Consider the following 26,933-nt stretch of genomic DNA (forward strand, 5'->3'; position numbering starts at 1 on the left):
TATGAGCGTGTGTGATGTTTCAGTAGATAACCGTTTTTGTGAGTGTGTGCTGTTAGATCTCTCAGTAGATACCAAGAGAGGCATCTCTAAGGAAATGACGCCAGTCCAAGCTTTTCTTAGTAATAATTTCAATTAGTTTAAAAACCCAAGAAATCTATTTTTGTGAAATATTTTACTTGAAAGTGTGTGTCAGCTATCTTTCTTGTAAATAAATGGCACTTGAATGAATGTTATTGTAATGCAATGCCATTCATTCATTGCATAGCTGTCTAGCTCTGTGTGCATACTGGATGTGCATATACATCCATTCATTCTCCAGCATGTTTAATTCTCCTTGACTCTCTATCACGTATCGTGACTGTCGGGGAGATGACTGCCAGCGGACACGACTGAAGATCTGTTATTTAATGAGGTAAATAAAAACAGCTTCCGTTTAACAAGATAAACAACCCCTTTATTCCCTATGAGTTTCCTCTTCGGAACGATTATTTGCATTGCTAAGCAACAACCCCGTGGCAGAACATGTTGTGAAGAGGCTATTATTTAGTGTTTTCGTTTTTTTTATTCCCCTTCTGTTCTTCCTCTTTTTCTCCGGAGGCTGCGTGACTGTCGCCTGCGCTCAGCATGAAGAGTGATGATGTCACAAGGACAGGCATCGCTCCTAAAGATGGACGTTTGTCCACAGTGGACATTTTGTGTTTTAGCGCACAACAAAGAATGAATCAGCGTTTTGTCCATCCATTGTTCACAGAGCACATCTCCTCAGGCCACCTTTCTTTTCCTCTCTATTCACATCTGCCTGCCTGTTTTCAGATCTATCGCTCAGCCTTCTCCAAAACCAGGATTTGTTTTGAGAATAGACAAAGAATCATCTGGGAATCAAATTCATTTCTGGGAATAAACAAGGTTTTTAAACAGGTTTTATAATTTTGAAAACTTTTAAATGTAAAATGAATAAGCTTTTCTGTAGCTGAAACAGTAGAGCGTTGGCGCTTGCAACGCCAAGGTCATGGGTTCGATTCCCAGGGAAAGCAAGAATTGATAAGAATGTAAATGTGAACCTTGAAATGCAATGTAAGTCGCTTTGGATAAAAGCGTCTGCCAAATGTATAAGGATATTTAAGATTTCTGCACTATTTCTAGGTCACTAGTAAATTGCATTTAGCCTGGCTCCGCCCTCCTACGTACTTCAGCTCAGTTTTCATTTTCCTTCAGTACTCCATCTGGGTTTGCGGTATATTCGTGGGTTTTCTCCGGCCAAATTTTTACCGGTCCAATCAGCGAACAGAGGGAGTGGCTGAGAATGATGACGTTGAGGTCGTGCGCTAGTTTGAGTTGGAGGGTTACGTCACGACCAAACGTTAACAAATAGTTATACTGATATATAATACATACCAAGTTCTGGCATGAAACTCTAGATGGTGCAGGGCTGATAGGTCCTTAAACCTTGTGCGTGAAGTAAAAAAAGTTACACATGGACATTATTTTATATAAAATATGAAACATGAACCCTAAAACTGCTAGAAAATCAAAACGATAGATCTAATCAAGCTGTGTTCCAAATTTGATGTTGATATCTCCAAAAATGAGCTTTCAGTAAGATCTTGTTTGGGCGATGTACCAAATTTTCCCCATTAGATGCCAGCAAAGCTCCACTGGTACACACACTGTTTGGATTTGAGTTTTTCTCTCACATCAAATTCAAATCACATTATGAAATAATGAAATAACACGTTGACCACAATTATTGGCACCCATAGAATTTTTTTGTTTAGAGTTAAGAGTTAAATATCTCTGAAGTATATTCCCATAATGGCATGATCACCAGGGTGACTAGGAACATGAATTTGTCATGAAAAGCATTTATTTCACTTTCAATTATTTTTCTTCAATGAAAGGTTTTTTGGAATGAAAGATCAAAAGGATAAGCAATGCAGATTTTTTTTGCCGCCATCTTTGATCATATTTACCAGGGGTGCCAATAATTCAATAATTCCAAATGTGAATGTTTTCTCTGAGAGTTGTCATGACAGAAATAATATAATTAGCAATTTAAATCATTGTTTTAAATTAGAAAAAAATTGAAATATACAGTTTTTCTCTAATTTGGTATGAGACGCAAAAGTAAAAATAAACTGTTTGCTCTCTTTCCAATCCGCACGCACTTGTAGTTAGTGTAACCTGTCCGTTATCAGTGTAAATTTTGAGGTGTTGCATAAAAGTTGAATGCCTTATGACCTTCTGACCCCTGCTCTCATTGGTCTCACAAATATGCACTGATACACAATGCAAAGACCCTTGGGTTGTTACCTCCTAACTGCATGATGTCACTCTGACTCATGCTGGGCACACATTCCAGCTGATGTTTATGTCTTAAAAAAAAAAAAAGCAAGAAAAGGAATGTGTTTTCATGTCTCAGTGCCCTTAGTGAGTCCGGCAGTCAAAAACATCTACATAATTAATGATAAACGGCATGCATCTGACATAAATACGCTTCATCCGTTCCTTTCTCCGGGGACTCGTGAGAGTCACCAAAACAAAAACATCACAAAATGAAGGAGGTCAGTGTTTTGTAAAACTGCATCCTGTTGGGGGAAAAGTAACGTTACTTGATTTTAAAAGTAGCCTTGATATTCACTGGATATTTCCAATCGGCCTGGAGTTGTTGCTGTGTTTCAGGAGGTCTGTGGGAAATCAGCTACTTCCCCACATAAACAAGACCTGTGCATATGAAGCTATGGGACAATTGTGCATAAATGGGCAAGTCTGGTAGAATTTACTATATAACATATGCCATGGTGCTCTACTGATTATTTTATGTTTTGAGAGACATCTCTTATGCTCACATTGTCTGCATTTCTTTGATCAGTAAATTTCCGCATCATTACTCCAGTCTTCAGTGTCACATGATCCTTCAGAAGTCATTCTAATAGGCTGATTTGGTCCTCAATATACATTAGTTTTATGCTGTTTAATGTTTTGGGCATGTACACAATCTGTCGATTTTGCCCTAATTTGCCAAAATATTGTAGCACATTGGATGCACCGCCTTTAAAGGGATAGTTCACTCAAAAATAAATAATTATCATCACTTGCTCACCCTCAAGTTGTTTATGGAAGTCAATGGGTGCCGTCAACTGTCTGGTTACCAACATTCTTCAAAATATCTTCTTTTGTGTTCAACAGAAGAAAGAAATTCATACAGATTTGGAACTACATGAGGGTGAGTAAATGATGACAACATTTACATCTTTAGGTGAACTATCCCTTTAAATTCAACAACAAAAGAGGGAAAAAGCTCCTCCCGTTTAAAGGTCATTTTGTAAAATATCCTAACTGTGTAGGATTATATAGTTAGCTGTTTTTTTTTCTTCTTTGTTGTCAGCAACCTAGGATAGACCTGGATTGCATTTTTTGATTCACAACATACCAGTTGAGAACCACAGCTTTAAAATACAATGAAGTGCCATCTCAACACTATGTTGCTGCAAATAAATATGGTAATCCTTGCATCAAAAGTACCATCTTATGCCGCCATGGTGCCGCCTCAGTACTTTTTTGTAAGGGTAAGATGAGTTTAATTAACACAGACCAACAAAACAAATGTTTGCCGAGTCGTGAGCTGTTTCTATGTTTTGCATTTGTGGTCCAGACCAACTGTGCTTCAAGGTCACGTTTCCCCACAAGTAAGCACGGTGATAATGTGTTTGAACATTTTCTCAAGCCTGCAGTTTCGGATGTTACCTGACAGCAAACAGAATTAAACATGGCAGCTAGAACAGCGCTGATATAGTAGGAGCTTCTGGTTTAAAACTGAGTTACGATGTAAAAAGCAATACATCAATCTGCAGTTACAACATGCAGGTTGCCTCTTTTTTTTTCTTTTTTTTTTCCTGAAATGACAACAAAATCAAGTGGAGTAGAAAAAATCTATATAAAAACATTGTTTTAAATATGGAGAACCATTTGTACACTTTGATAAACACTGCAGCTGCAATGTAATTTACAGTTTTCAAACCTGTGTGTATAGGTACTGGATAGCTGAATTCCCTGCCGAGTTTGATCTGGATCTAGGTTTGATCCGTCTTACAGAAGAATTTCGAGATGCAGCCGCTCAGCTGGGTGGAGACGAGCACATTAAACTACTTGACATTTCTACAATGTGAGTGTCGTTGCAACACACAAACACTCACAGTGATCATGCCGATCATTGACTGTGTCATTACTATTGACCTATTTGGCTTTAATCATGACTACCTTTTTGATTGAAATGAAAATACATTGCTATAAATTTAAATGTTACCCTTTTAATAAACACTTGTCACTAATGAACTAATGTGCATGTGTTCTAATCACTGATTCAGATTATGTGGAAATGATTGCATAGAGCATTACGCACTTGTCTTTTGTCACTAATTAACACTAAATGGCACCTTACATTTCGTTCGATTATTTAATGATTTTCTTCTGTGATTATGACAGGTGTCTTGTCGTATCAGGGTAATGAGCGTAAACAAATGTTTTTGTTTGTAGCCTACAGTGTGACTTTACATAGAAGATGTTCCATTTTCTAATATTACATTCAATTAACATTATTATTGTTATTTTTAGAGAATATTATAGAATAATCCGTAAATAAAACAGATTTAATGAATTGTTTAGTGATGCACTATAAATGAACATAAAACAGTTAAAACATGTTTGTTCCTTCAGCCCCTCGTATGACTGGATGCGTAAACTGACTCAGCGAAAGAAGCAGGTGAAGAAGGGCAAAGCGTCACTGCTGTTTGATCACCTGGAACCCATTGAGTTGGCCGAACACCTCACCTTCTTAGAGTACAAGTCCATCAGGAGGATATCGGTTAGTGTGCACAGTGGAAATGGAAAAATAGAGTGTTTCTTTCACCTGGGAAAGCCAGCAGCTGTAGAGGACTTACGTCAGTGAAGATAATGCGTGTGTGTGTGTGTGTTTGTTTTTGTGATATAGAAAGAAAAAGACTATGCATATGAGAACACACTTTAGTTCTCTTATCAGCTCTGCTGATTTTTTTCCATCGCCCTACATTGTTATTCTTAGCAGCTAACACTCAAGTATTTTTTTTTGTTAACTAGCAAACATCCTTCCTTTATCCATTGCTCCCTTCTAAATCAGTGTTAAAATTAATGTGATAGAAGCTCTTAAAAGCCATGGCATATAAATCAAAAGTAGTTTGTTCTCATTGTGTTTTCCAGTCTTGCATTAACAGTTCGCAACATGAGCTTGAATCAGCCAATTGTTTATTTAAATTAACCAAACAATTCACTAGAATGAATTGGACTTTCTAAAGCTATATACTGTTTGTGAGAGTGGACCATTTAAGGTGAACCAATTCACTAGAATGAATCAGTAAATCATATTTTTATTTATCTATTTTTTACATGTACAAAATACATCTAATATTTTTACTTTTTATGTTACAGTAACCATCCAAACAAATGAATTGGACTTTCCAACGTGACATTCGAGACAGAGAGGGGACTATTAAAGACGATTCAATTCTCTAAAATAATTTTAACTTTCCAACTGATGACTGTTTAGATGAACCGATTCACTAGAAAGAATCCAATTGGACTGAGCATTTAATTAAACATATTTATACTCATCGGTAATGTCGTAAGGTCACCTGTACCTTTACTAGTTGCAAAAAGTAACTTATTACTGGAAAAGTTGTGCTTCTTTGAAAATAGCTGAACTGCTTTCATGTGACATATTGAAAACATGAACTGTTTTCATGTTTCAATGTAGTTCAGTTAGTTACTTTTTTTTTTAAGTATGAATATGTCTCAATATGTGTATGTCCTCAGTTCACAGATTACCAGAGTTACGTGATTCATGGCTGTCTAGTAGATAACCCCACATTAGAGCGCTCCATCGCTCTGTTTAATGGGATCTCTCAGTGGGTTCAGCTGATGGTTCTCAGTAAACTCACCCCTCAGCACCGAGCAGAGGTCATCAACAAATACATCCATGTCGCACAGGTAAGAACATACATTCATCTTCACGTCTGACAAAGATAGACACATTTAAGTAATACAAATTATTCATAGAAGCAGATCAGAGATTATCTAACCTATTATCTGTATTTATGAAAGTTTATTAACTTGTCTTTAAAGGATTTCATTGTTCCTAAAGCATTAATGTAATATATAATAATGATTATTATTGTAATATATATATAACACCAGAGCAAGAAATAAATGAAACGTATGAAAGTAAATCAAAGTACAGGAAATGCAACTAAATGTAACATAATGTAAGGTGATGAAGCTCATGAAATGATTGAATAACTAATGAGAATAAATGCATCCTGGGTAACACACTGATGCGAGACGCTGTCTGTACGTTGATTTACGCAAATGCGAGACCCTTCACCCAGCAAACTAGTTTCTGTTAGTGCGTTCTGAAAGCAGCTAGATGACATTTCCAGGCCCTTTGATATGTTAATGTCTGCCAGCGAAAGAGTGCGGAACCGCCTGCCTGCTCTCACGCCGCCGGGGGTGTATGAAACGCCTCTATTGTGAAGAGCACCCAGGCATCCCTTCAGTACAAAGCCTGTGCTTTTAGTATATGTTTTAAGGCCTGCTGGGCATGATCCGTGTCAGCTAATAGATGTTAAGTGTCGAGCTGTCGAGTTGCTGGAGCTTCAGTAATAAAGGAGCGCTGTGCTTTTATGAGATCAGCCAGCACTTGTGCAATTATGCTGTAAATGAAAAACCATAGATCATATGTGAACTAATGGATCAAAGCTATCTATCTATCTGTCGGTCTGACGGTCTGACGATCTGACGATCTGACGATCTGTCTGTCTCTTTTTGTCTCTTCCAGAAACTGCTCCACCTGCAGAACTTTAATACACTGATGGCTGTGGTCGGGGGTCTGAGTCACAGCTCTATTTCCCGCTTGAAGGAAACTCATTCTCACCTCAGCCCAGAGGTCACCAAGGTGCAACATTCACTGCAAAAACAGCTATTTAGTTTCTCTAAGAATTATAAAGAAACTAGTCACTCCCTTTTCCGTAAAGTCAAGTTGTCATTGAAGACCAACTCCCACTGCTGAGGGAGTTGATGTCACATTACTTTTGGGAAACATTTTAGACATAATCATACGAGAAATACAAGAAAAGTATTTCTAAAATGGCCCAGAGAAGTGAAACTGGCTGTAAGAAAATGTATTGTTATAAATATATTTTAGGTGTAATTTAAGTGTCTAAATAGCTAGTATATGAGAAATGCACTAAGAAAAAACGAACAAATGGTCAGATGCGATATCTAGAACATATAACAGAAAAGGTTGATTAATTTCAGGAACTGTCATTTTCTCTTGATATTGACAGATCTGGAATGAAATGACAGAGCTGGTTTCGTCAAACGGTAATTACTGTGCTTACCGCAAAGCCTTCAGTGAAAGCGAAGGGTTTAAGATCCCGATCCTAGGCGTTCATCTGAAGGACCTGATCGCCGTGCACGTGGTCTTCCCGGACTGGGTGGAGGATGGGAAAGTGAACATCGTGAAGATGCAGCAGCTGTATCTCACCTTTAATGAGCTGGTGTCCCTGCAGAGTGCTGTGGCTCAGGTGGAGCCCAACATGGACCTGATCTACCTGCTCACTGTGAGTTCAGCTCACACATCTGTGGTCGCAAATCTGCATACACAGTTAAAGTCTGACAGCAGCACTGAATTACAGTGGTTTTATCCTCTAGGGAAATTAGTGGTTATAATTTCATTTTATGTCTGTTTGTGTAAAGCTGTCCTTGGATCTGTACTACACAGAGGATGAAATTTATGAGCTGTCCTTGCTCAGAGAACCCCGTAACCCCAAATCTCAGGTAAGATGGCTGTACGGCCCATTGAACCTACTGTTCAAAAGAAATTTATATTTTTATTCAGGATGCATTCAATTGATCATAAGTGGCAAAGAAATTTACAAAAGATATGTATTTAAAAATAAATGTTTTTTTTCCCCCACAAAAAATATTGAGCAGCACAACTGTTTGCAACATTCAGTAATATTAAAAGAAATGTTTCTTGAGCACCAAATTAGCATATTAGAATGATTTCTGAAAGATCAGGAAGGAAGACTGCAGTAATGATGCTGAAAATTCAGCTTTGCCATCACAGGAATAAATTACATTTTAAAATATTCAAATAGAAAACAGTTCAAAATATGATTCATTATTTGATCAAATAAATGCAGCCTTGATGAACATAAAAAAAAATTTAAGCATTAAAACCCCAAACATTCAACATGTTTGGGTCATTTAAGTGAAAAATTTCACAAGATTTATCTTCCACTGAAACCCATTTGTTATTGTGGTCACTAAATATTGACTGGTTTCCTCCTCTCTCGAAGAGTTTTAGCTGGAAAGGGTTTCTTTTGTAAAAAAAGATTAGCACAGAACATTATCAATTTTATAACATCCATGGTTTTCTGCAGCCAACATCTCCAACAACACCCAACAAACCTCTGGCTCCACTGGATTGGGCCTCTGGGGTCACAACCAAACCAGATCCTTCAGTGGTCAACAAACACATCAGGAAGGTCGTGGATGTAAGATATTGTCAACAACAATACTCACAGACATTTATGATATTAAAAACCTTTTCATGTCCTATATAAATCCAAATTATTTTCATAATTTTTCAATGTAAAAATGTCACAGATTGTTTTCTAGTTCCATAAAGCCAGGTCAGGCTTTGAATATAAGGGGCTGATTATGTCAAGCATATTTCAGTGACTGCTAACTTCTTCATTCTAAACCCTGAATGGTTTATTATTAGATAAATCGGGTTATATGGTAGATTATATCAATGCACATTTTTATGCCACATGCAAAGAATAAGATCATTTAACAGAAGATGTATGTATGTATTTAGCTTTTGCTCATTGCATCACAGTCACTAAATTTATGTATTCCTGTTTTTTTGTTTGTTTTTTTTGCATTTAAAGTCTGTCTTTCGAAACTATGACCACGACCATGACGGATATATATCTCAGGAAGACTTTGAGAGTATCGCAGCAAATTTCCCTTTCCTCGATTCCTTCTGCGTGCTTGATAAAGACCAGTAAGTAGGAAACGCACACACATGAAATGTGTGATTCTTGTAACAAACCCCTGCAGTGCCAAACTGCTAATAGCGTTTCTTGGCGAGAGCTGCTCATAGTCTGTGTCAATGATCCTTTATAAGCCTGGGCAGAGATTCAGTGATATTGGAGGAGACACATTTTCAGTACATCGTCTCAATTCTGACAGGGTCAATGTAATGTGTATGGAAATTCTCAACCGTGCTAAATTCGTAAGTATGTTTTATCGCTGCAAATGAAGCAGAGCATGGTGCGCAGACTACACAACACCGTGATGTAATATTTAAACAACAGTTATACATTTTTAAAGAGCACTGAAGTGCAGTGTTTTTGTGAATTTTTGAAAATACAGCGTATTTTTGAGCCTGATACTTTCTGTATCATTGGATAAATGCATATAGCATTTAAAATGTTTATGTATTTATTTTTAATGCGAGGTTAAAAATGCAGCATGTGTACGGTGTAGTCACTTCAGGACATGCTGCTGCTCAGTGTGGGTTACCTGCTGCACTGTTAAAAGGCTGAAGGTCATGCCTCCCAGCGAAGGACGCACAGCATCAGGCACGCAAAGACTCTCACACACACTCAGAAATTCCCCAGGCGTCCTCTGTGGTTTATCTTAGCAGTACAGCGCTCAAACCGCATTACTGGTGTGTGACTGCATGCATTTCACCTGAGCTCCTGCACTTACGCTGGTTCTATTTAGATACTGTACCTCTTGTGACACAGGAAGAGCACTAGCAAAGGAAGAGTTGTGTTGACTGCTTTATGAGCTGCATGGAGGAAATCATGATTATCCCTTTCTGTTTTTGTCCAGGGATGGATTGATCAGTAAGGATGAGATGATGGCGTATTTCCTGCGTGCCAACCCGCTTCTGCAGTGCAAGATGGGTCCTGGGTTTATTCACAATTTCCAGGAGATGACCTACCTGAAGCCAACATTCTGTGAACACTGCGCTGGATTTGTAAGAGCTGATTTTATTAGGCTCATAAAGAACAACAAAATGTACTCCTTTCCTTTCACATCAGCACAGTTGATAATGTATTTTGTGCAACACTTACGCAAAGATACTCTCTGTGACTAAAGTGCAGTAGAAGTTGTCTGAGGTGTTCAGCAATGTGACCGTGTGCAAACAAGCACACCTAACAGGAGTTTACCACAACATCACTGAATCATGCAGACAGTGTTTAAAGGTTAATCCAACCTCAACCACAGCGTTTAGCTGTTTCTCACTCCCAAGATTTTTACCATTGCTTGCAGGCCAAGTGACTGACTGTAAAAATAAATAAATCATTAATAATAATAATAAAACACTACCGTTCAGAAGTTTGTAGTTCGTTACATTTTTATTTTATTTTTAAGAAATTAATACTTTCTATTCATCAAAGAATCCTGAAAAATGTATCTTGGTTTCCACAAAAATATTAACGGGATAGTTATAAATAAAAATGATGTCATTAATTACTCAAACCCATTAGACTTTTGTTCATCTTCGGGATACAAATTAAGATCTTTTTGATGAAATCTGAGAGCTTTGTCCCTCCATTGACAGCTACACAACTACCTCTTTGACACTTCAAAAAGTTTGTTAAGAGATCATAAAACTAATCCATATGAATTGAGCAGTAAACGTCTAAATTCAATTTGTTCGTCATATAAAGCAATCGTCTCTCTTCAGAAAATTTGCACTAAACCGCTCAATTCATCCAAAAGTTTGAAGGGTAGTATACTTCCTCCAGAAAGAGGTACATTGGATAATGTTTTTGAATTATGTAACAAAATAGCAAACAAAGTGGAATTTATTTAAAAAAATATATAGCGCAAACACACAGATATAAAACAACATATATATGAATAATATATTGCACAAAAAGAAAAAATTCAAGGTGACAACCAGCCCTACACACACATAAGATTTGTACAAAATTGTGTCTTTCGTAGTAAATGCATCACATTTCCTGTTGGCATAATGCTGAATACTGTGGGCTGATGAACTTTAGAGTGAGTGTATACACTACAGTGAGTGTTTAGTCATAGTCACTGCTGTTCAGATTGTTCTGTATTTACACAGATGGTGAGACAGGAATCCGCTGAGTTAACACACACATTCTTTTAAACAGACTTTTAGACACACACACAAATCCACCTTCTCTCACACTGTATTGCACAGGAAGGGTGCAACGTGTGGAAGTATCCTGTTTATTACGCATGGGTCTGTGTACAGAAAACCATGAACTCAAATACAGCATAAACCTGCTGCTTCTGTCCCCAATTCATATTTACTCATATGCTTCTCTCTCTCCGTTTTTTCCTCTTCATGCCCTTCCTCTTCACCCCGTGGTCCATGTTTTCAGCTCTGGGGAATTATTAAACAAGGATACAAGTGCAAAGGTAAAAAGAAATAAATAGAGCAAATCACAATAGATGTTGATGCTTGAACTGGTCACTAATCTTGTAAATTCACTAATAGTTTCTTTTTGCTGTTAAGTTAGTTGATATTAGTGGTTTGTTAAACATTCTAAAACAAACAGATAGAAACATCTGTCCCATGCATGTGTGTAATATTATTTTTCAGTACAGTTTTTTGTTGTTGTTCTTATACAGTTCACTGTATATATATATATATATGTAGGTAAATGCACACTTTTGTTAAAATTGAATCGTATTGTTTTTAGACTGTGGAGTGAACTGCCATAAACAGTGTCGTGAGCTGCTGGTTTTGGCGTGCCGACGTCTTCCTCGGTCCACATCGCTGGGTAGCGTGTCTCCTGGAGTGCTTACACACAGCTCTTTACCCAGCAGCCCCAACCTGCCCACCTGCAAAGGTGAAAACACACATGTACAGTACATCACCATCTGCTTATCTCAGAGTAAAAATTCATAAATGAGGGTGATCTCTATTTCTCTCTCTCTCTCTCTCTCTCTCTCTCTCTCTCTCTCTCTCTATCTCTCTCTCTCACTCTCACTCACACATAGACATACACAAAAAAAACATTATTTTTGATAATTACTATTAATATACTATACTATACTATACTATAATATACTATTACTAGATTTTAAACTTGCTTTGTATTGTTACATTATCAGTAGAACTGTATATGTAAATGAACAATGATTACTCATTCTCCGTGTTTCATGGACCGAGATATTCACTTCCATAAGTCTGTTAGCAAAGGGCGGTGGTCACTTCATGGAAGTAGTTTAATCGTTTATGGTCATGTGATCCAGGGTGACAAGTCCTCACTTTATGTGTTTAATGCTTGACTTATAAAGTTAAGAGCAGATCGGGAACACACACATAAAGCATATTTTAAAAACGTCATTATAAATGTACATTTATTTGTATCCTATTAACAGCAATAAGATATTCCTGTTGTCGTTGCCTAGCTTTGTCGTGGTAACATTCCATGTGAAGCTAATGAGGAAATTACATGGTCTTTCATTGCTCCCTTCGTCAAGTGCGTTCCAAACGGCTTCACTATGACACACACGCGCCCTGCTCCCTCCAAAGAGAGAGTAGGGCATAGGGATGCTCACTTCAATTTAAAATGTTGACTACAAACACTGTGGTTTTTCAGATTTTCTGTAATGGCGTTCTCCCCATATTTATGATTCTTTGCACTCTTTGAATTCTTGCATCTGGGAACAAAACAAGTCAACACCATTGTGACTAAAAGTTTGCTAAGAACTATTTTCTGCTTAAGAAAGGCGGTATTTGACTCTGGTCAAGCGTATCCATTGCAGACTGGTAGGAGTGACCTTGGATGGCAGCATGCCCAGTGCATTATGGTTGTTGTAGTTTTCCCAAAGACTATAGAAATAGAAAGACGGTTCACTCCTATTACTTATGAATGGGAGAAACTACAACTCGAAATATGGCGGAATGGTCCCGCCTTCTAAGTAAAAGAGCCAAACGTTGATTAATAAAGTCATTGCGTCACTGCAGCTGCAGTTAAAAGCTCCGCTTCCCATATAAACCTGCCCATTGGCTCCTCTAGCCTGAAAAACAAGATTTTTTTAACTCTAATTGATCATAAGAAACAGCATTTATGGGACAGTTTATGTCAGATTTTGTTGCTGATTTGAAATATATTATTTAATTGTGAGTTCGGCAAGCAGTTTTTGAGATTTCAGGATAGATAGGACTTGGTCTTGGAGGCCCCAAATAGCTGCCCGGAGGTGTTGCAAATATAGCCGCCGAGTGAACAGACTTTCCTTAAAAGGGACTTTGGTTTCCCTACCTATTTTGCAAAAGGGAAGACAGAAGCCTTTATTTTCTGTTTTCTCTAGGGAGGTAGCACAGATTTCATTTTTTTCGTTCTACTGTATAGGCAGCCAAGTTTTATTGAAAGCCTATTTTGCCAGCGGTGAAGTAACCATTGCTTTCAGAGAAGACGCTTTTTTTTTCTAGTTTTAAACATAAATCAAAATTTAGAGGGAAAAACCATTTGCCAGTCGCGTGAGAAAAATTAACGTAAATGAAGATATATTCTTTGAAATATATATATTTTTCCTTTCACATTTGTGCAATTCAATTTATCTTGTCTTTGGAATGTTTAAATGGAAAACAATACAAAAACATTCTCTTTGCTACCATACTCTTGTCTTGTCATTGCACAGATGATGATGAGGTGTTTACATTCCCTGCTGTGTCGCCATCGTCAAGCTCTGACCTGGAGGGAAAGTCCATCACTCTGATGACCGGTTCAGCCCAGCGCATCTCAGTGCGGCTCCAGAGAGCCACCACCAGTCAGGCCACACAGACAGAACCCCTTTGGCCCGAGAACGGCTGGGCTGCCGTTGCTGACAGCGGGTCACACACCTTTCCCAAAATGAGGTACAGGCCACATCGCAAAGCATCCAAGAGCAAAGGCTTTGCCCGCTGGGAGAATGACACACAGAGTTCGGCAGGGACGAGGAACAGCAGGAACTCACAGGAGCACAGCGAAGAGTCACAGCAGAATGGACTCACAGAACAACATATCAACAAAACCAGGACCTCTGAGGTACGATTGAAAAAAAAAAAAAGCACATTTGAATTAAGAAGAAATGATCCAGTAACTATTTAGAATAGTTAAAAATTCAGTGTGCTGGAAAAACACTTCCCAAAAACATGTTCTATGAGATGACAAAGATGACTCACACTTGTTTGAGCAGGAAGACCTTGTGAATCCCACAAACCTCTTGTTTCACTGCTTTTTAATTCGTCCATCACTTCTTGCCTCTCTCAAGGCCTTGGAACATCTTGAAACTTCGCTCAGCCATTGCCATGGAAACACCAAGGTTCTCCGGTCTGGCCTCTTCTCACGTCGCTCTAGAGATAATCTTGATCAGAGGCCGCAGGGCCGAGAGCACCTCAACACTAACACTGATGGGCATACATATGGAGTAGCACTAAGGCTCTAGGCTGTTATTTTAGGACGTGGCAGACACCTTGTTTTGGGTTAAAATGCAGAGCATATGTGTGACCCGGATTGTGTTGCCGTGTTTGTTAAATTCAGATATTCTCTGTGTTATTTATAGAACGGGCTTTAAAAAAGCCAGGGTCACTTGACACACAAGGATTAAACCGCTGACGCACCTGTCAGGGTTACAATGTAGAATTTATTTTTTAGGTGAGCAGTTTATGAATACACATGTTTTACTATGTTTAGCATGTTGGTTTGGTTTTTAACCTTCTTAGGTGAAAATATAAAACAATAATGATAATAATTGTAGTTTTTAATAATTTTTTGTACCAGATATGGATTTATTTACAATGAAAACTAACAAATTTATTTTAGAATAAAATTAGAAAAATCTCCTGTGATGTTTTTTAAAAGTATGTTTTCAGAAAGTCTCTTTTACCTCTGAGTTTTCAGTCTTCAGTGTCATGATCCTTCAGAAATCCTTCTAATATGCTGATTGTGCTTAAGACACATTTCTTATTATTATGAATGATAAGATTATCAAATAGTCAAAACCATGATCCGTTATTGCAAGGGTTCTCTGATGAATGGAAAGTTCAAAAGAACAGCATGTATTTAATATGGAATTTTTTTAACATCATAAATGTCTTAACTGTCAACTTTGATCAATTTAATGCATTCTTGCTAAATAAAAAATATACATTTATAAAAAAATAAAATAAAATGCTGTTAGTGTATGCTGTTGAACAAACAGTATTTACCAGACAAATGTTTATTTTCTGAAGATCCACTGTTCTCATAGTTGAAGAAAACCCATTAATAGAATGTCTAATTTATTTATTATTAGTTTTTACATTTTCTTAAGAAAGTGCGATTGCCACTTGCCTTGCCACAGAAGTGGCCTCCATGATTCTAGAATGGTTGCCAGGGCATTGCTATGCTGTCGCTAGGGTGTTCAGGGTGGTTACTAGGTGTTTGCTTACTTCCCGAAGTCACAGAGATCCCAAATCCATATTGAAATTTGAACACTATTTATTTTTCTTTAAACAAATGAGTCAGGTGTCTTCATGATCTTCCACTGTGTTTTCAGATCAGCTGACTTGACCGCTCTGTGGGCCCATGCAGGACACCCTGGAGTCTGTCAGGACCACGGCCCAGAGGGCTCTCCTCTCTAGGGGGCGTGCTGAGGTGCCTAATGCCTCCAGTGGATCAGGAATAGGGCCACTGTTTCTACAGCCGCAGCAATAGAGGGGTGGCAAGCAACCCGTGGACTAAACTGGGGGAAGGGTTGCATCAAAGGAAAGGTCTCGGACTAAACAGAGAGTGACTGTGCTGTGCTGTCCTGTGTATCAGACTGTAGCAGACAGGTTGGAAACCTAACGGAGAATCACTGGAAGAAGCTGATGTGATGGATGCATCAGCATCATAATAGATGTGTGAGAAAGAGTATTTAAGGAATGCCATTGACGTGGTTTCAACGCACGCTCTGGTTTTCGTTCTCCAAAAACACTACATGGAAAGGACACAATGAATGGTTACATTCAGGTTGTCTGAAGTTGAAGGTGGAACTGGCACGAGGGAAAGATGAAGATAAACTTGTGTATGTTAGAATATTAAAACACTAACTTTATTTATGTGTTACCCTGCGACACATTATGATCAGAAGTGGAAGGTACGTTGAGTTTTAAGACCATCAAAATATCATTTTAAAAAAAACATTACACTCTTTCAAAGATTAGTTTGCACCTGTGTCTCCTGTGCTTGAGAAAAGCCAGACAAGAGTCCATGAAGTAACATCAGTGTTGCCTAGTAACATTGATAGCTGATATAAGTTTGAAATGATCTTCATATATACATACATTCAGAGACTTCTGCAGATACAGGTGTGCCATCAGCCTGCTGTTTGTATGGCCTCTGTTGCTAAGTGCCAGGTGAGTCCATTGATAGTCCATCATCAAGGCAACACAGCGTCCTTCAGCGACATATGTTGTGAAATAAGTTTGACAGTTTGGCTCGGAAGGGACAGGCCGTATTTATTTTCTTTTTTTTAAGACTGTGTGTGTGTGTGTGTGTGTGTGTGTGTGTGTGTGTGTGTGTGTGTGTGTGTGTGATAGATATATATATATATATATATAGAGAGAGAGAGAGAGAGAGAGAGAGAGAGAGAGAGAGAGAGAGAGAGAGAGAGAGAAACCACAGGTGGATCAGCAGATCAAATAAGACAAACAGTGATTATATTAAGTCTTTGAGGATTAGATGCTCTTCTGGCACCACAATTATAGATTTAAAAGGCCCCAAAAATGAACATTCTGTCATTATTTACTCACCCTCATAGCTTTTGAAACCCAAGTTTTTCTTCTGTGGAAAACAAAAGGAATTTCAGCAAATGTCTGAACGGTCACCATGTCTGTCAGACAAGATTTTTCAACTTAAATTTCAGTGTATTCCTCTCGCAGACCTATAAAAGGCTTTAGCAGACTTGACACAAGTCGTATGGACAAGTATGGTGTTTTTGGTCTTTATTTTTGGAGCTTGAACAGTTGTTGGTTGCCATTGCCATTCATTGCTTTCTTTTGTGAGCTGCTCTCTTTTATAAAAAGTTGTATGGTTTGAAACAACATGCGAGGAAATAAATGATTACAGAATGAATGTTTAGATGCCAGTGGCTCATGATAAAGATATCCTGAACCCTTCATGTGTAGTACTGTGAGCGCTTACCTGTTGCCAGTGTCATTCTCAGAGTATTTTAATACTGTGCTATTGATTCTGCTCTCATCTGTTTATATCTGATGATATGATGCATAAGCAGTGTTTGAATTGTGTCAGAGATCAGATGAGAGGTGTTAAATGCACGTGCAAAATTAATTTAATTTTCATTTGATGTAGCACAGACGTGTCCAAACACTGTCCTGCAGAGTTAAGCTCCAACTTCGCTCAACACACCTGCCTGAAAGTTTCTAGTATGCCTAGTAAGACCTTGATTAGCTGGCCGAGGTGTGTCTAATTGGGGTTGGAGCTGAACTCTGCAGGACAGTGGCCCTCCAGGAGCAGGATTGGACACACCTGATTCTAGCATATAAAGTGTACTACTTAAAGGGACCGTTCACCCCCCAAAAAATTCTGTAATTATTTACTCAAACTCATGTCGTTCCAAACCTATTTGATTTTTTTTTCTTTTTTTTTTTTTGGCCCAACTATCCCTTTAATGTTAACAATTTAAGCATGACTTTCAGAACCTTGGAGTACAGGAACCTCCTGTGGGAGATTTATAAGTGTTGTTTATACTTTCACTTATTGATAGGTGAGTTACTGATAAAGTGTTTTAAATATCATTTGAACAAATCATTGCGCATGACCACACATTATTTGACTTATGAGCATTACCCATATCAACACAATTTCTTGTGCAAACATCTTTACGTAATGTAAGCTTTGCAAACTCGAGACGTGCATTGAAAAAAACTGACTCTCGCCACCTCTTGGCCATGAGAAGAACCAATATTACTGCTGTAAAATGATCAACCTTGTCATTACTGTATTGACTGTACTGATATGAATGTTTCTGGTTGATGCCAGCCAGGTCTACTTGAGGAAAAGGTGTCCATTTATACTATAAAATGATTTTCACAAAGTTCTTATTTTAGTCATTTCGACTATATATTGAACATTAAACACAGACGTGTTTCTGCCCAAGTGTCTCGCTAAATTTTTGAAGAGTATGTACAATTTTAAACAATCTAATTTATGTAAGGTTTTTTTTTTTTACCAACGCTGAAATGTTGTGTGTGCAGTGAGCAGGTCATCTCAGCGTCTCAGGGTTACCAGTAAAAATAAGCTTGCCACATAAAACTGAATATTAAACACCAAGGGACTTTTACCATCTTGACAGGAATATTTGGAAAACGTTTTTGTAATGTTAGCTGGAACACGTTTTGTATGTTTGACAAGTAAATATATTAATTAAAAGTATTTATAGTTATAAAGATAAAACTGGAATTAGATTTGAACTTGGTCTGTTTTAACTGGAATGAGATTAATAATTGGAATACATTACATGTAGAAATGTTCCATTAATCCTTCATCACACTGTTAGAATTCACTTGCTGTAAATGGGAAAACCTCAATAAACACACTACCCTAGCATGGACTAATCACAACTATTCAAAATTCTACAGTTTGTGTTAATGTCTCAATGACTGGTTTAAACTGTGATTGTGACTGAAATGTTTAGGATTTGCAAGAAATAAATATAGATGTCTATCGCCCCTATGTGGCCACTGTATTTATAAGCATGTCACAAGTACACTGCATCATGGGTATCTGCATACTTTCTGTAGAATTCTTGTATTTAAGTTGTTTTCGTCATTGTAACTGCTGATATTTACTGCCATAATAAATGACAATAATAATGCAAAAAATATTAAAGAACTTGTCCTCTTTACTTAAAACATGTCCGTTTTTGGCAATGAAAATGTTTGACACCAAGACAGTGAGCGTTTTCCTTTACGGTTTATTCAATCATTCAAAAACCTTTTAACATTGTTTCCCAAAACAGCAGAAAGCTCAATTTATCAATTTCAGGGTTTCCACACAGTCAGCAAATTAACATTCACATGTGAGCGTCAAGAAATGAACTGACCTTTTTACTCACAAGATAAACAAAATCTCATTGGGGGAGACCAAAAAGAACATTTTCAAGTGCTGATTGTTGAAATAACAGGATGGACATTGAGAACTAATTAGGTCAAAGTAACAATTCCATAAATAAAACTAGAATAACAAAAGTTTTGTAGCTTCTCTAAGATAAGGCTTCTTCAGATTCAGAGTTGGGCAGCGTAGATCAGGCAGTAGATTCACCGATGTCAATCATCAATGAGGAAGAAAGATGAAAACAAACCCAGCAACACAAAGTTCATCCCGGGGTTTTTTTTTTGGCGACCTAACCACGCACTTCTAAATAAGTGAAGTAGTTTGAATTGTCTGGTGGAAGCAGAACCGTTTAGACCAACCGTACACATGCAGAAGCACATTGTTCATTCAGAGGCGATCTCGGTAAAGCAGACTCCAGAGGCACCATGGGAATGATGAGATGTAATGTAATCTGCTCATTCAGAGGCCTGCATCTCTCTCAGTCTCCCACCCTCACAGAATTGTGGGTCCCCTTTGAAGCTCTAGATCACAGTAAACGTCTTTTTTCAGCTAGTAAACTGTCTTCCCTGTCCAAAGCCGGCCTGGTTATACTGTTGCCCACCTTGCTGAAAGAACTGCTCAAACTGCCCGCCTTGGTTAAAATTCTGCCCTCCTCTTCCACCCCATCCTCCTCCCTGCCCACTTCCTCTTCCTCCTCCTCCTCCTCCCCGCCCTCTACCCCCACGACCACCCCTTCCACCTCTCTCCTGGTGTCGACCTCCGTCCTGATAGTAGCCCTCATGCTGGAAACTCGCACCTCCGCCTTGGTAGCCTCCTCCTGTGTACCCCGGTCCTTGCTGGCCTCCTTGATAGCCTCCTCCTTGGTATCCCGAACCCTGCTGGCCTCCATGATAGCCAGCTCCTCCGCCTCCTCCTCCTCCTCCTCCTCCATAACTGCTTCTATATCCACCATCCTGGTAATGACCCTGGTATCCACCTCCGCCAGAGCCGTCCTGCCAGTTCCCCTGAGCTTTACCCCCACGGTGGTCTGCTCTCCCACCTCTGCCGCCACCACCTCCTCTGTCATGACCTCCACGGCTGCCCTGCTGCTGGTCATAGCCACCTCGTCCACCACCTCTTCCTCCTCCACCACCGGAGTAGTACTGTCCTCCGCCGCCCCCCTGTGGACCATCTTGCCGTTTCTGCCACGTAGGCATCTCCGGAGGTGGGGGTTCGATCTCATTGGGTCTCCCTCCTCGATCAGGCACACGACCCATCAGCACCTAATAAATGTAAGAATATTCACTAGTATGTACACTACCATTCAAAAGTTTGGGGTCAGTACATTTTTTTAAATTAATACAGAAATTAATACTTCTATTCAGCAAGCATGAATTAAACTGATCACAAGTGACAGTAAAGACATTTATAATCAGAGCTTGACATTAACTTTTTTGCACTGTGGCTAGTGGTTTTCAAAAGTTACTAGCCACTCAGCATTTTAACTGGCCACAATTTTGACATCGATACCATAGGGAAAACTGCCATATGTTTTTTATATTATCTGATTTGGCAGCCGGTATATTAGGCTGCTTTCACTTTAAGACACATGGACCCATTATACGGTGTGATCCATTATATGGGTGTGAACACAAAATCTGCGGGAATGAGTGACAGTCCACACCGAAATTCAAGCCCTGTAACTCCAACAATATTCATCCAGAGCAAATGAAACGAGTGAATAAAGGGACGCGGGTTTGTGTGTCACCCGCTGTCGGAGAGATTAGAGAGCAAGAACGCGCAGCTGGTATTGTGTATCCTGCGCAAGAGCTTCAGATATTTCAGTATAGATATGTGTATCGAAAAATCTATATTTTTGACAATGCTACATTGCACATAGTTTATTATTTCAGATGCCTTTTTAAAAGACTACAACTGAAAAACGGTTTGCAGCCGAGTGTGAAGCAGCTGGGATGAGAATCAGCACCTCCAAATCTGAGGCCATGGTTCTCAGTCGGAAAAGGGTGGCTTGCCCACTTCAGGTTGGTGAAGAGTTCCTGCCTCAAGTGGAAGAGTTCAAGTATCTTGGGGTCTTGTTCACGAGTGAGGGAAGGATGGAACGGGAGATTGACAGATGGATCGGTGCAGCTTCTGCAGTAATGCGGTCGATGTACTGGTCTGTCGTGGTGAAGAAGGAGCTAAGCTGCAAGGCGAAGCTCTCGATTTACCGGTCAATCTACGTTCCTACTCTCACCTATGGTCATGAGCTGTGGGTCATGACCGAAAGGACAAGGTCCCGGATACAGGCGGCCGAAATGAGCTTTCTCCGCAGGGTGGCTGGGCGATCCCTTAGCGATAGGGTGAGGAGCTCGGTCACTCAGGAGGAGCTCAGAGAAGAGCCGCTGCTCCTCCACATCGAGAGGGGCCAGCTGAGGTGGCTCGGGCATCTGTTCCGGATGCCTCCTGGACGCCTTCCCGGGGAGGACGCTGGAGGGATTATGTCTACTGGCTGGCCTGGGAACGCCTCTGTGTCCCCCCGGAAGAGCTGGAGGAAGTGTCTAGGTAGAGGGAAGTTTTGGCATCTCTGCTTAGACTGCTGCCCCCGCGACCCGGCCCCGGATAAGCGGAAGATGTAGTATGTATACATGTATGTACAACTGAAAAATGTATATTATATAAAATTCAACCTGCCAAAGGGGCTAGTAGGAGTGACTGCGTTACACGCGACTGCTTAAATCCACCCGCATTTGGTGGGTGTTAATGTCAAGCCTTGTTTATAATGTAACAAAAATAAATTTCTATTTCAAATACATTATGTACTTTTGAACTTTCTATTCCTCAAACAATCCTGAAACAAAATTATCACCATTTCCACAAAAATATTAAGCAGCACAACTGCTTTCAACATTGATAAGCAATGTTTCTTGAGAACCAAAGCAGCATATTAGAATGACTTCTGAAGGATCATGAAGTGAAAGTGAAAATGCATTCAAAACTAACTCACCTTGTTAATGGCACAGGCCGTTTTCTCCCTGATGTGACCACTGCTGGTTCTCAGGATCTTTGATAAATCTTCTCTAGCAGCAAACAGGTGAGCCACAGACACTCTGGTTTTAGCCGCCAGCGCCACACGAAGGGGCTGGTACACTTTTGAAAGTTTATCAGCATGCGTCTGTACAGAATTACAAAGCAGAGTGATTTTAAATTTCACTCAAACCACATTGCTTATTCTTGTAGCTTAATCAGTGTAAACTTGTTTTTTTTATGTTATACATAAAGTAAAAGGGAGATTCTGATACCTTGGCTCTTCCTGACCAGCCAAAAGATTGCACGGTCACATCCAGTCGTTTCAGCAACATCTTCCTTCTTACTTCATACTCATTCACAAGTGCTTGGTTTATTGCTTCAATTTTCTCCTGGAGGTAAAAGGCATTTTAACAAAAACATTTAACACAATGTTCAAATCTAAAATTATTAATTTAGTCATTTTAAAATATAAAATCAAATTCAGAGCTTACCCAATGTACAGGACCCAGTGGTTTCTTCAGTAGTGGTTCTCCTATATGAGATGGAGGGACTTTGGACAAAGCTTCCTTCAGCTGAGGGGCAATTGCATTTGATTGGAACATACTTGCTCAAAGTACAAACAAACAATGACCAAAAAATGTGTACATGCATTATTTTGCTTGCAGAAAAGATTCTTTGCCATCTTTAAAGGGATAGTTCACCCAAAAAACTTGACTTCCATTGTATTTTTTTCATACTATGGAAGTCAATGGGGTCCATCAAATGTTTAAAACTCATACAGGTTTGGAACAACTTGAGGGTGAGTAAATAATGACAGAATTTTAATTTTTGGGTGAACTATCCCTTTAATGTCAGGTTCATAACAGGTGCATCGCTCTAAAGTTGATTAATCTGGATTATTGTGTACCTACAGTTAATAATTAATTGGCTCTAATTATTAGTGTTAAATAATATTTTCGTTAACTGAAATAAAGCTGAATTAACAAAATATAAATACTAGATGAACAACTTAAACTGAAAGTTAAGTTTAAATTGAAGTACTAAAACTACTAAACCGAATAAAAAAACTAAACCGAATAAAAAATAAAGCTAAATAGAAATATAAAAAACTAATAATAAAATACAAAAACTTAAACAAATAAAAATGAAAATATAAAAAAGTTCATTCAAAATATGAATAAATACTATAATAGCCTAGTATATAAATAATACCAAATTAACACAAATGTGGTTTTATGAGGTTTTATCCATTAATACATTAGTGACCCAATGTGTGGACATGCACATAGACTGTAAAGGGCATGCATTAAATGTATAAAACAATATAAATCACCATTGAATAAACCTCACCTTTTTCTCAATCCCGCTGAAGAACTGGAACATGGTGATGTTAGCAGGAGGTTTGGACATGCCCAGAGCCATACAGATGCCCTTCAGCTCTATGAAAACATTACTCTCCTGCACCTTCTTCTGAGGATGGTTCACCAGGCTCATCCTGGACGACTCAAGCTCGGAGATCAAGAAGCCTGGAAGAACGACAGTATGGAAAAACATGGAAGTCATTGAGATACTTTTTTTTTTTTTTTATATTTTGAATAAGTTATGTTTATATTTTATATTTTCATGTGGGGGGGGTATTTATATATATATATATAGCCTATATAGTTTATGAATTTTAATTTCAGTTATTTTTAGTACATCAAGATAAATTAAATGAAAATTGGAAATGTGCCTTGCTAACTAGCTGAAATTATATTTATATTTTTATATATATATATATATATATATATATATATATATTTATATTTATATATATATATATATATATATATATATATATATATATATATTTATATTTATATTTATATTTATATATATATATATATATATATATATATATATATTAAAAAAAAATTAAATAAATAAATATATTTTTAAATTATTATTATTATTATTATTACTATATATATATATATTAAAAATATATAATTTTTATATAAATTTTTTTATTTATATATATAAATAAATAAAAAAATATATATATATATATATATATACACACATATATACATATATATATTTATTTAGGGGTGTAACGGTTTAAATTACTCACGGTTCGGTTTTTATCACCGTTTTAGGGTCACGGTTTCGGTACAGTTCGGTATGTGCTATGTTCAGGGAAAAAAGGACTACTGTCAAATAAAAATAAAGAAAATAAGAACAAATCAAACTACAAGCAACATCACAAATAAATACAATAGAGAAAAGATAAAAATGCTTTTCAGGTTTTTCAGATCTAACAGTATGTACATGTATTCATGTACAGAAATTGAATAAAGTAATCAAAATGTAAAACAACATTGCATATTATTAAAGGTTTAAATCAGTTTTTTTTTTACTCTTAATCAGGTTTGTAGACTCTTAATTATTTTCAAATCTAAACTAGAGCAGTCAGTGAGTGATTTCCTTGTTTTTTGTTGTTGGATTAACATTAAAAACACATACAGACAGCAGGAATGTTAGGCTGCTGTCACTTTAAGACAATGCACAGATCCAGTATACTGATACTGATTCACATGTGTTGTCTTTCTTGACTGTTTATGTTCACATAAGACATAACCTACTATGTTTGCTGGAATACTAACCAATGTTGACAATCTTTGTGTGAATTTGTCCATTCAAGTGCAAGATTTGACAGAGTACTCAATATGTGCGCTCTGTCTGAGACGCAGGTTTCCGTGAGCATGCTTCAGATGAGATGCATGCTTCTTGCGCTTTAATTATTAAATTGGCAGTGCTTAAATGAGTTTAGTTTAAACACAGAGAGCAATGTGTGCTGTTCAGGTCTCACCTGCGCTCACGCGCTATTAACACCCGAGTGATGACGACGTAAATGACTGGTCATATTAGAGCATGCAGCACTCGCACTGAACAAAGTTTAGGGGAAGCCAGAATGCGCATCCATCGACAGAACATTAGCTGTCCATTAGCCAAATTCTGTCTTTCTGTTTTGCGCGTTATTTTCAACAAACAATATTGCGTCATCAGATTTGAGATGAACTACGGTGCAAGTGCCTGCTGAACCGTGGGTGGAGAATTGTACGGTTTGATTTTTTACAGAGAACTGTTACACCCCTAATATATTTATTTATTTCAGTTAACATTTATTTCAAGTAATTAAATTCCCCATCAGCCCCATTTTGAAAAGCTTCACAGGAAAAGGAGCACAGGAATGAGCAGATGATTTTGTTTACATACCTAGCAGTAACAGGCAGTTGTTTGCATTCAGCAGACGTTTTGTGACCTCTCCAGTGATGAGAGCAGGATATGGACAGCACAGCTCAGATAAAAGACCACTCATCTCCAGCTGAAACCCCTCAGCCTCGCTCGGACCTGCGCGTGACACACCCAAACCAACATCAGACTAGCACCCACTTAAGGCCACCTGGACCCCAGTTTGAAAAACCCTGCCATAGATTATATCATGTGTGCGGGATCACACTCACAGTTGGTCGCCTGCACATTCTCCTCTAGTTTGCAATAGAGCTTCAGCTCAGACACAAGCCAGGCACACACTTTAGTGAACTCTGGAGATGCAGCACCACCAGTCACCGCTGTCTCAAGCGCTCCCTCCTCTAGGAGTGGCCCCTGGTATCTGCAAACACACACATACACACTTTTCTGAGCAGGTTAATTGACTATGTTTGCTTTTCAAGATGGTCCTGGGTCATTCTGCACTTTTTCTGCTATTTGGGAGAATGTGAACTAACCCAGCGGCGTTGCAAAAGTGCAATATCTAACAGATCTTAGCTCTGGTATTTAGTTTACCTATTACATCTAAAGGTCAAAAACCCACCCATCCTCACTAGTTCTGCACGGATTCTAGAACCGTCTATGGACCTGGTGTTTTTGTAAACTCGTCTGACACTTTGGGAACTGGAAATGTGGTGACAGAGGTGTGTTCATTTAGGCTATGATGACTCAGGCTATTAATGGCACTGGAGATATTTGAGATATTTGAGCACTGCTGACGCTGCACGGCCCAAACAAATCATTGATTATAGAAATCATGCTGTCAAATACATGCGACAATAACCCCAGCTTTGATATAATATAACTAAAAACAGATTACAGAGTGCATATTTGAAATGAACAACTTAAAGCAGATTCAATCAGCAGCAGTTCATAAGCGGCTCTGTGTCTCAGATCTGGAGAACACCGGCAAACGCAGGGACATGCGTGCACGAGGTCAGATTTATGCCGTTAAACCGAAAATCAGACCGGGTGATAAAGCAATAATAAAAAAATTATAAAAGTTTATAACGGGAGGTTTGATTCACCTACCCCAGGTCCTCCAAAGAATCAAGAATATCGGTAAACTCCATTGTAAATCACTCCCTCTAGCAGCCGTAACGACTGCAATGCTAGGTTGGCATAGTGGGGTCCTCTTACTTTAGCCGACCATAAATATGCCGGAATAGATTTCCGTCCTAAATGTACTTTTTTGGCTCCACAAATTATCTTAAACAAGAAAACCAAATCAATTCAAATTATTATTAATTGAATTACAAAATGAATAATTCATTTAATGTAATCATTTAAATTCATATACATAAATGTAAATGTACATGGAGAAAAGTGTGTGGCCTATGTTCTAGAAGCTTTGAATAAATATATATGTTTTATTTATTTAAATTCTTTAATTAATTGAGCATTTTCTTTACTTTGCATTTTTAGTCCTTT

General features: G+C 38.2%; 2 protein-coding genes across 3 annotated transcripts in view; one reads left to right on the top strand and one right to left on the bottom strand.

Annotated features, from left to right (window-relative positions):
* Nucleotides 1-15,738, top strand: part of rasgrp3 (RAS guanyl releasing protein 3 (calcium and DAG-regulated)) — a 36,071-nt gene extending 20,333 nt beyond the window's left edge. For both annotated transcript variants that reach the window (XM_079853115.1, XM_079853116.1), the window contains 14 exons: nucleotides 350-412; nucleotides 4,031-4,162; nucleotides 4,714-4,861; nucleotides 5,845-6,018; nucleotides 6,866-6,982; nucleotides 7,374-7,649; nucleotides 7,786-7,866; nucleotides 8,475-8,588; nucleotides 8,988-9,103; nucleotides 9,940-10,087; nucleotides 11,478-11,514; nucleotides 11,799-11,948; nucleotides 13,747-14,132; nucleotides 15,625-15,738. In XM_079853115.1, coding sequence (XP_079709241.1) covers nucleotides 350-412; nucleotides 4,031-4,162; nucleotides 4,714-4,861; nucleotides 5,845-6,018; nucleotides 6,866-6,982; nucleotides 7,374-7,649; nucleotides 7,786-7,866; nucleotides 8,475-8,588; nucleotides 8,988-9,103; nucleotides 9,940-10,087; nucleotides 11,478-11,514; nucleotides 11,799-11,948; nucleotides 13,747-14,132; nucleotides 15,625-15,633 — 1,951 coding nt within the window. In that variant the 3' untranslated portion in view covers nucleotides 15,634-15,738. The remainder of the gene's footprint in view (nucleotides 1-349; nucleotides 413-4,030; nucleotides 4,163-4,713; nucleotides 4,862-5,844; nucleotides 6,019-6,865; nucleotides 6,983-7,373; nucleotides 7,650-7,785; nucleotides 7,867-8,474; nucleotides 8,589-8,987; nucleotides 9,104-9,939; nucleotides 10,088-11,477; nucleotides 11,515-11,798; nucleotides 11,949-13,746; nucleotides 14,133-15,624) is intronic.
* Nucleotides 15,739-19,025: 3,287 nt separating this feature from the next.
* Nucleotides 19,026-26,639, bottom strand: fam98a (family with sequence similarity 98 member A). Its single transcript, XM_079853117.1, has 8 exons — nucleotides 26,535-26,639; nucleotides 25,697-25,845; nucleotides 25,449-25,583; nucleotides 23,541-23,716; nucleotides 22,682-22,762; nucleotides 22,463-22,579; nucleotides 22,168-22,335; nucleotides 19,026-20,446 (listed from the first exon to the last, which is right to left on the bottom strand). Exons 1-8 carry the CDS (start codon nucleotides 26,573-26,575, stop codon nucleotides 19,730-19,732), a joined length of 1,584 nt encoding a protein of 527 aa, XP_079709243.1. The 5' UTR covers nucleotides 26,576-26,639; the 3' UTR covers nucleotides 19,026-19,729.
* Between the last annotated feature and the right edge of the window lie 294 nt (nucleotides 26,640-26,933).

This window comes from Squalius cephalus (assembly GCF_949319135.1).
Source record: "Squalius cephalus genome assembly, chromosome: 20".
Classification (NCBI taxonomy): Eukaryota; Metazoa; Chordata; class Actinopteri; order Cypriniformes; family Leuciscidae; genus Squalius; species Squalius cephalus.

What these genes read in the sequence shown, in the direction of transcription:
- fam98a (XM_079853117.1), bottom strand. Translation starts at nt 26,575, where the DNA reads ATGGAGTTTACCGATATTCTTGATTCTTTGGAGGACCTGGG. An exon ending in GATTCTTTGGAGGACCTGGG is followed by an intron (nt 25,846 to 26,534) that starts GTAGGTGAATCA and finishes GTGTGTTTGCAG; the next exon opens with ATACCAGGGGCCACTCCTAG. An exon ending in GAATGTGCAGGCGACCAACT is followed by an intron (nt 25,584 to 25,696) that starts GTGAGTGTGATC and finishes TGTCACGCGCAG; the next exon opens with GTCCGAGCGAGGCTGAGGGG.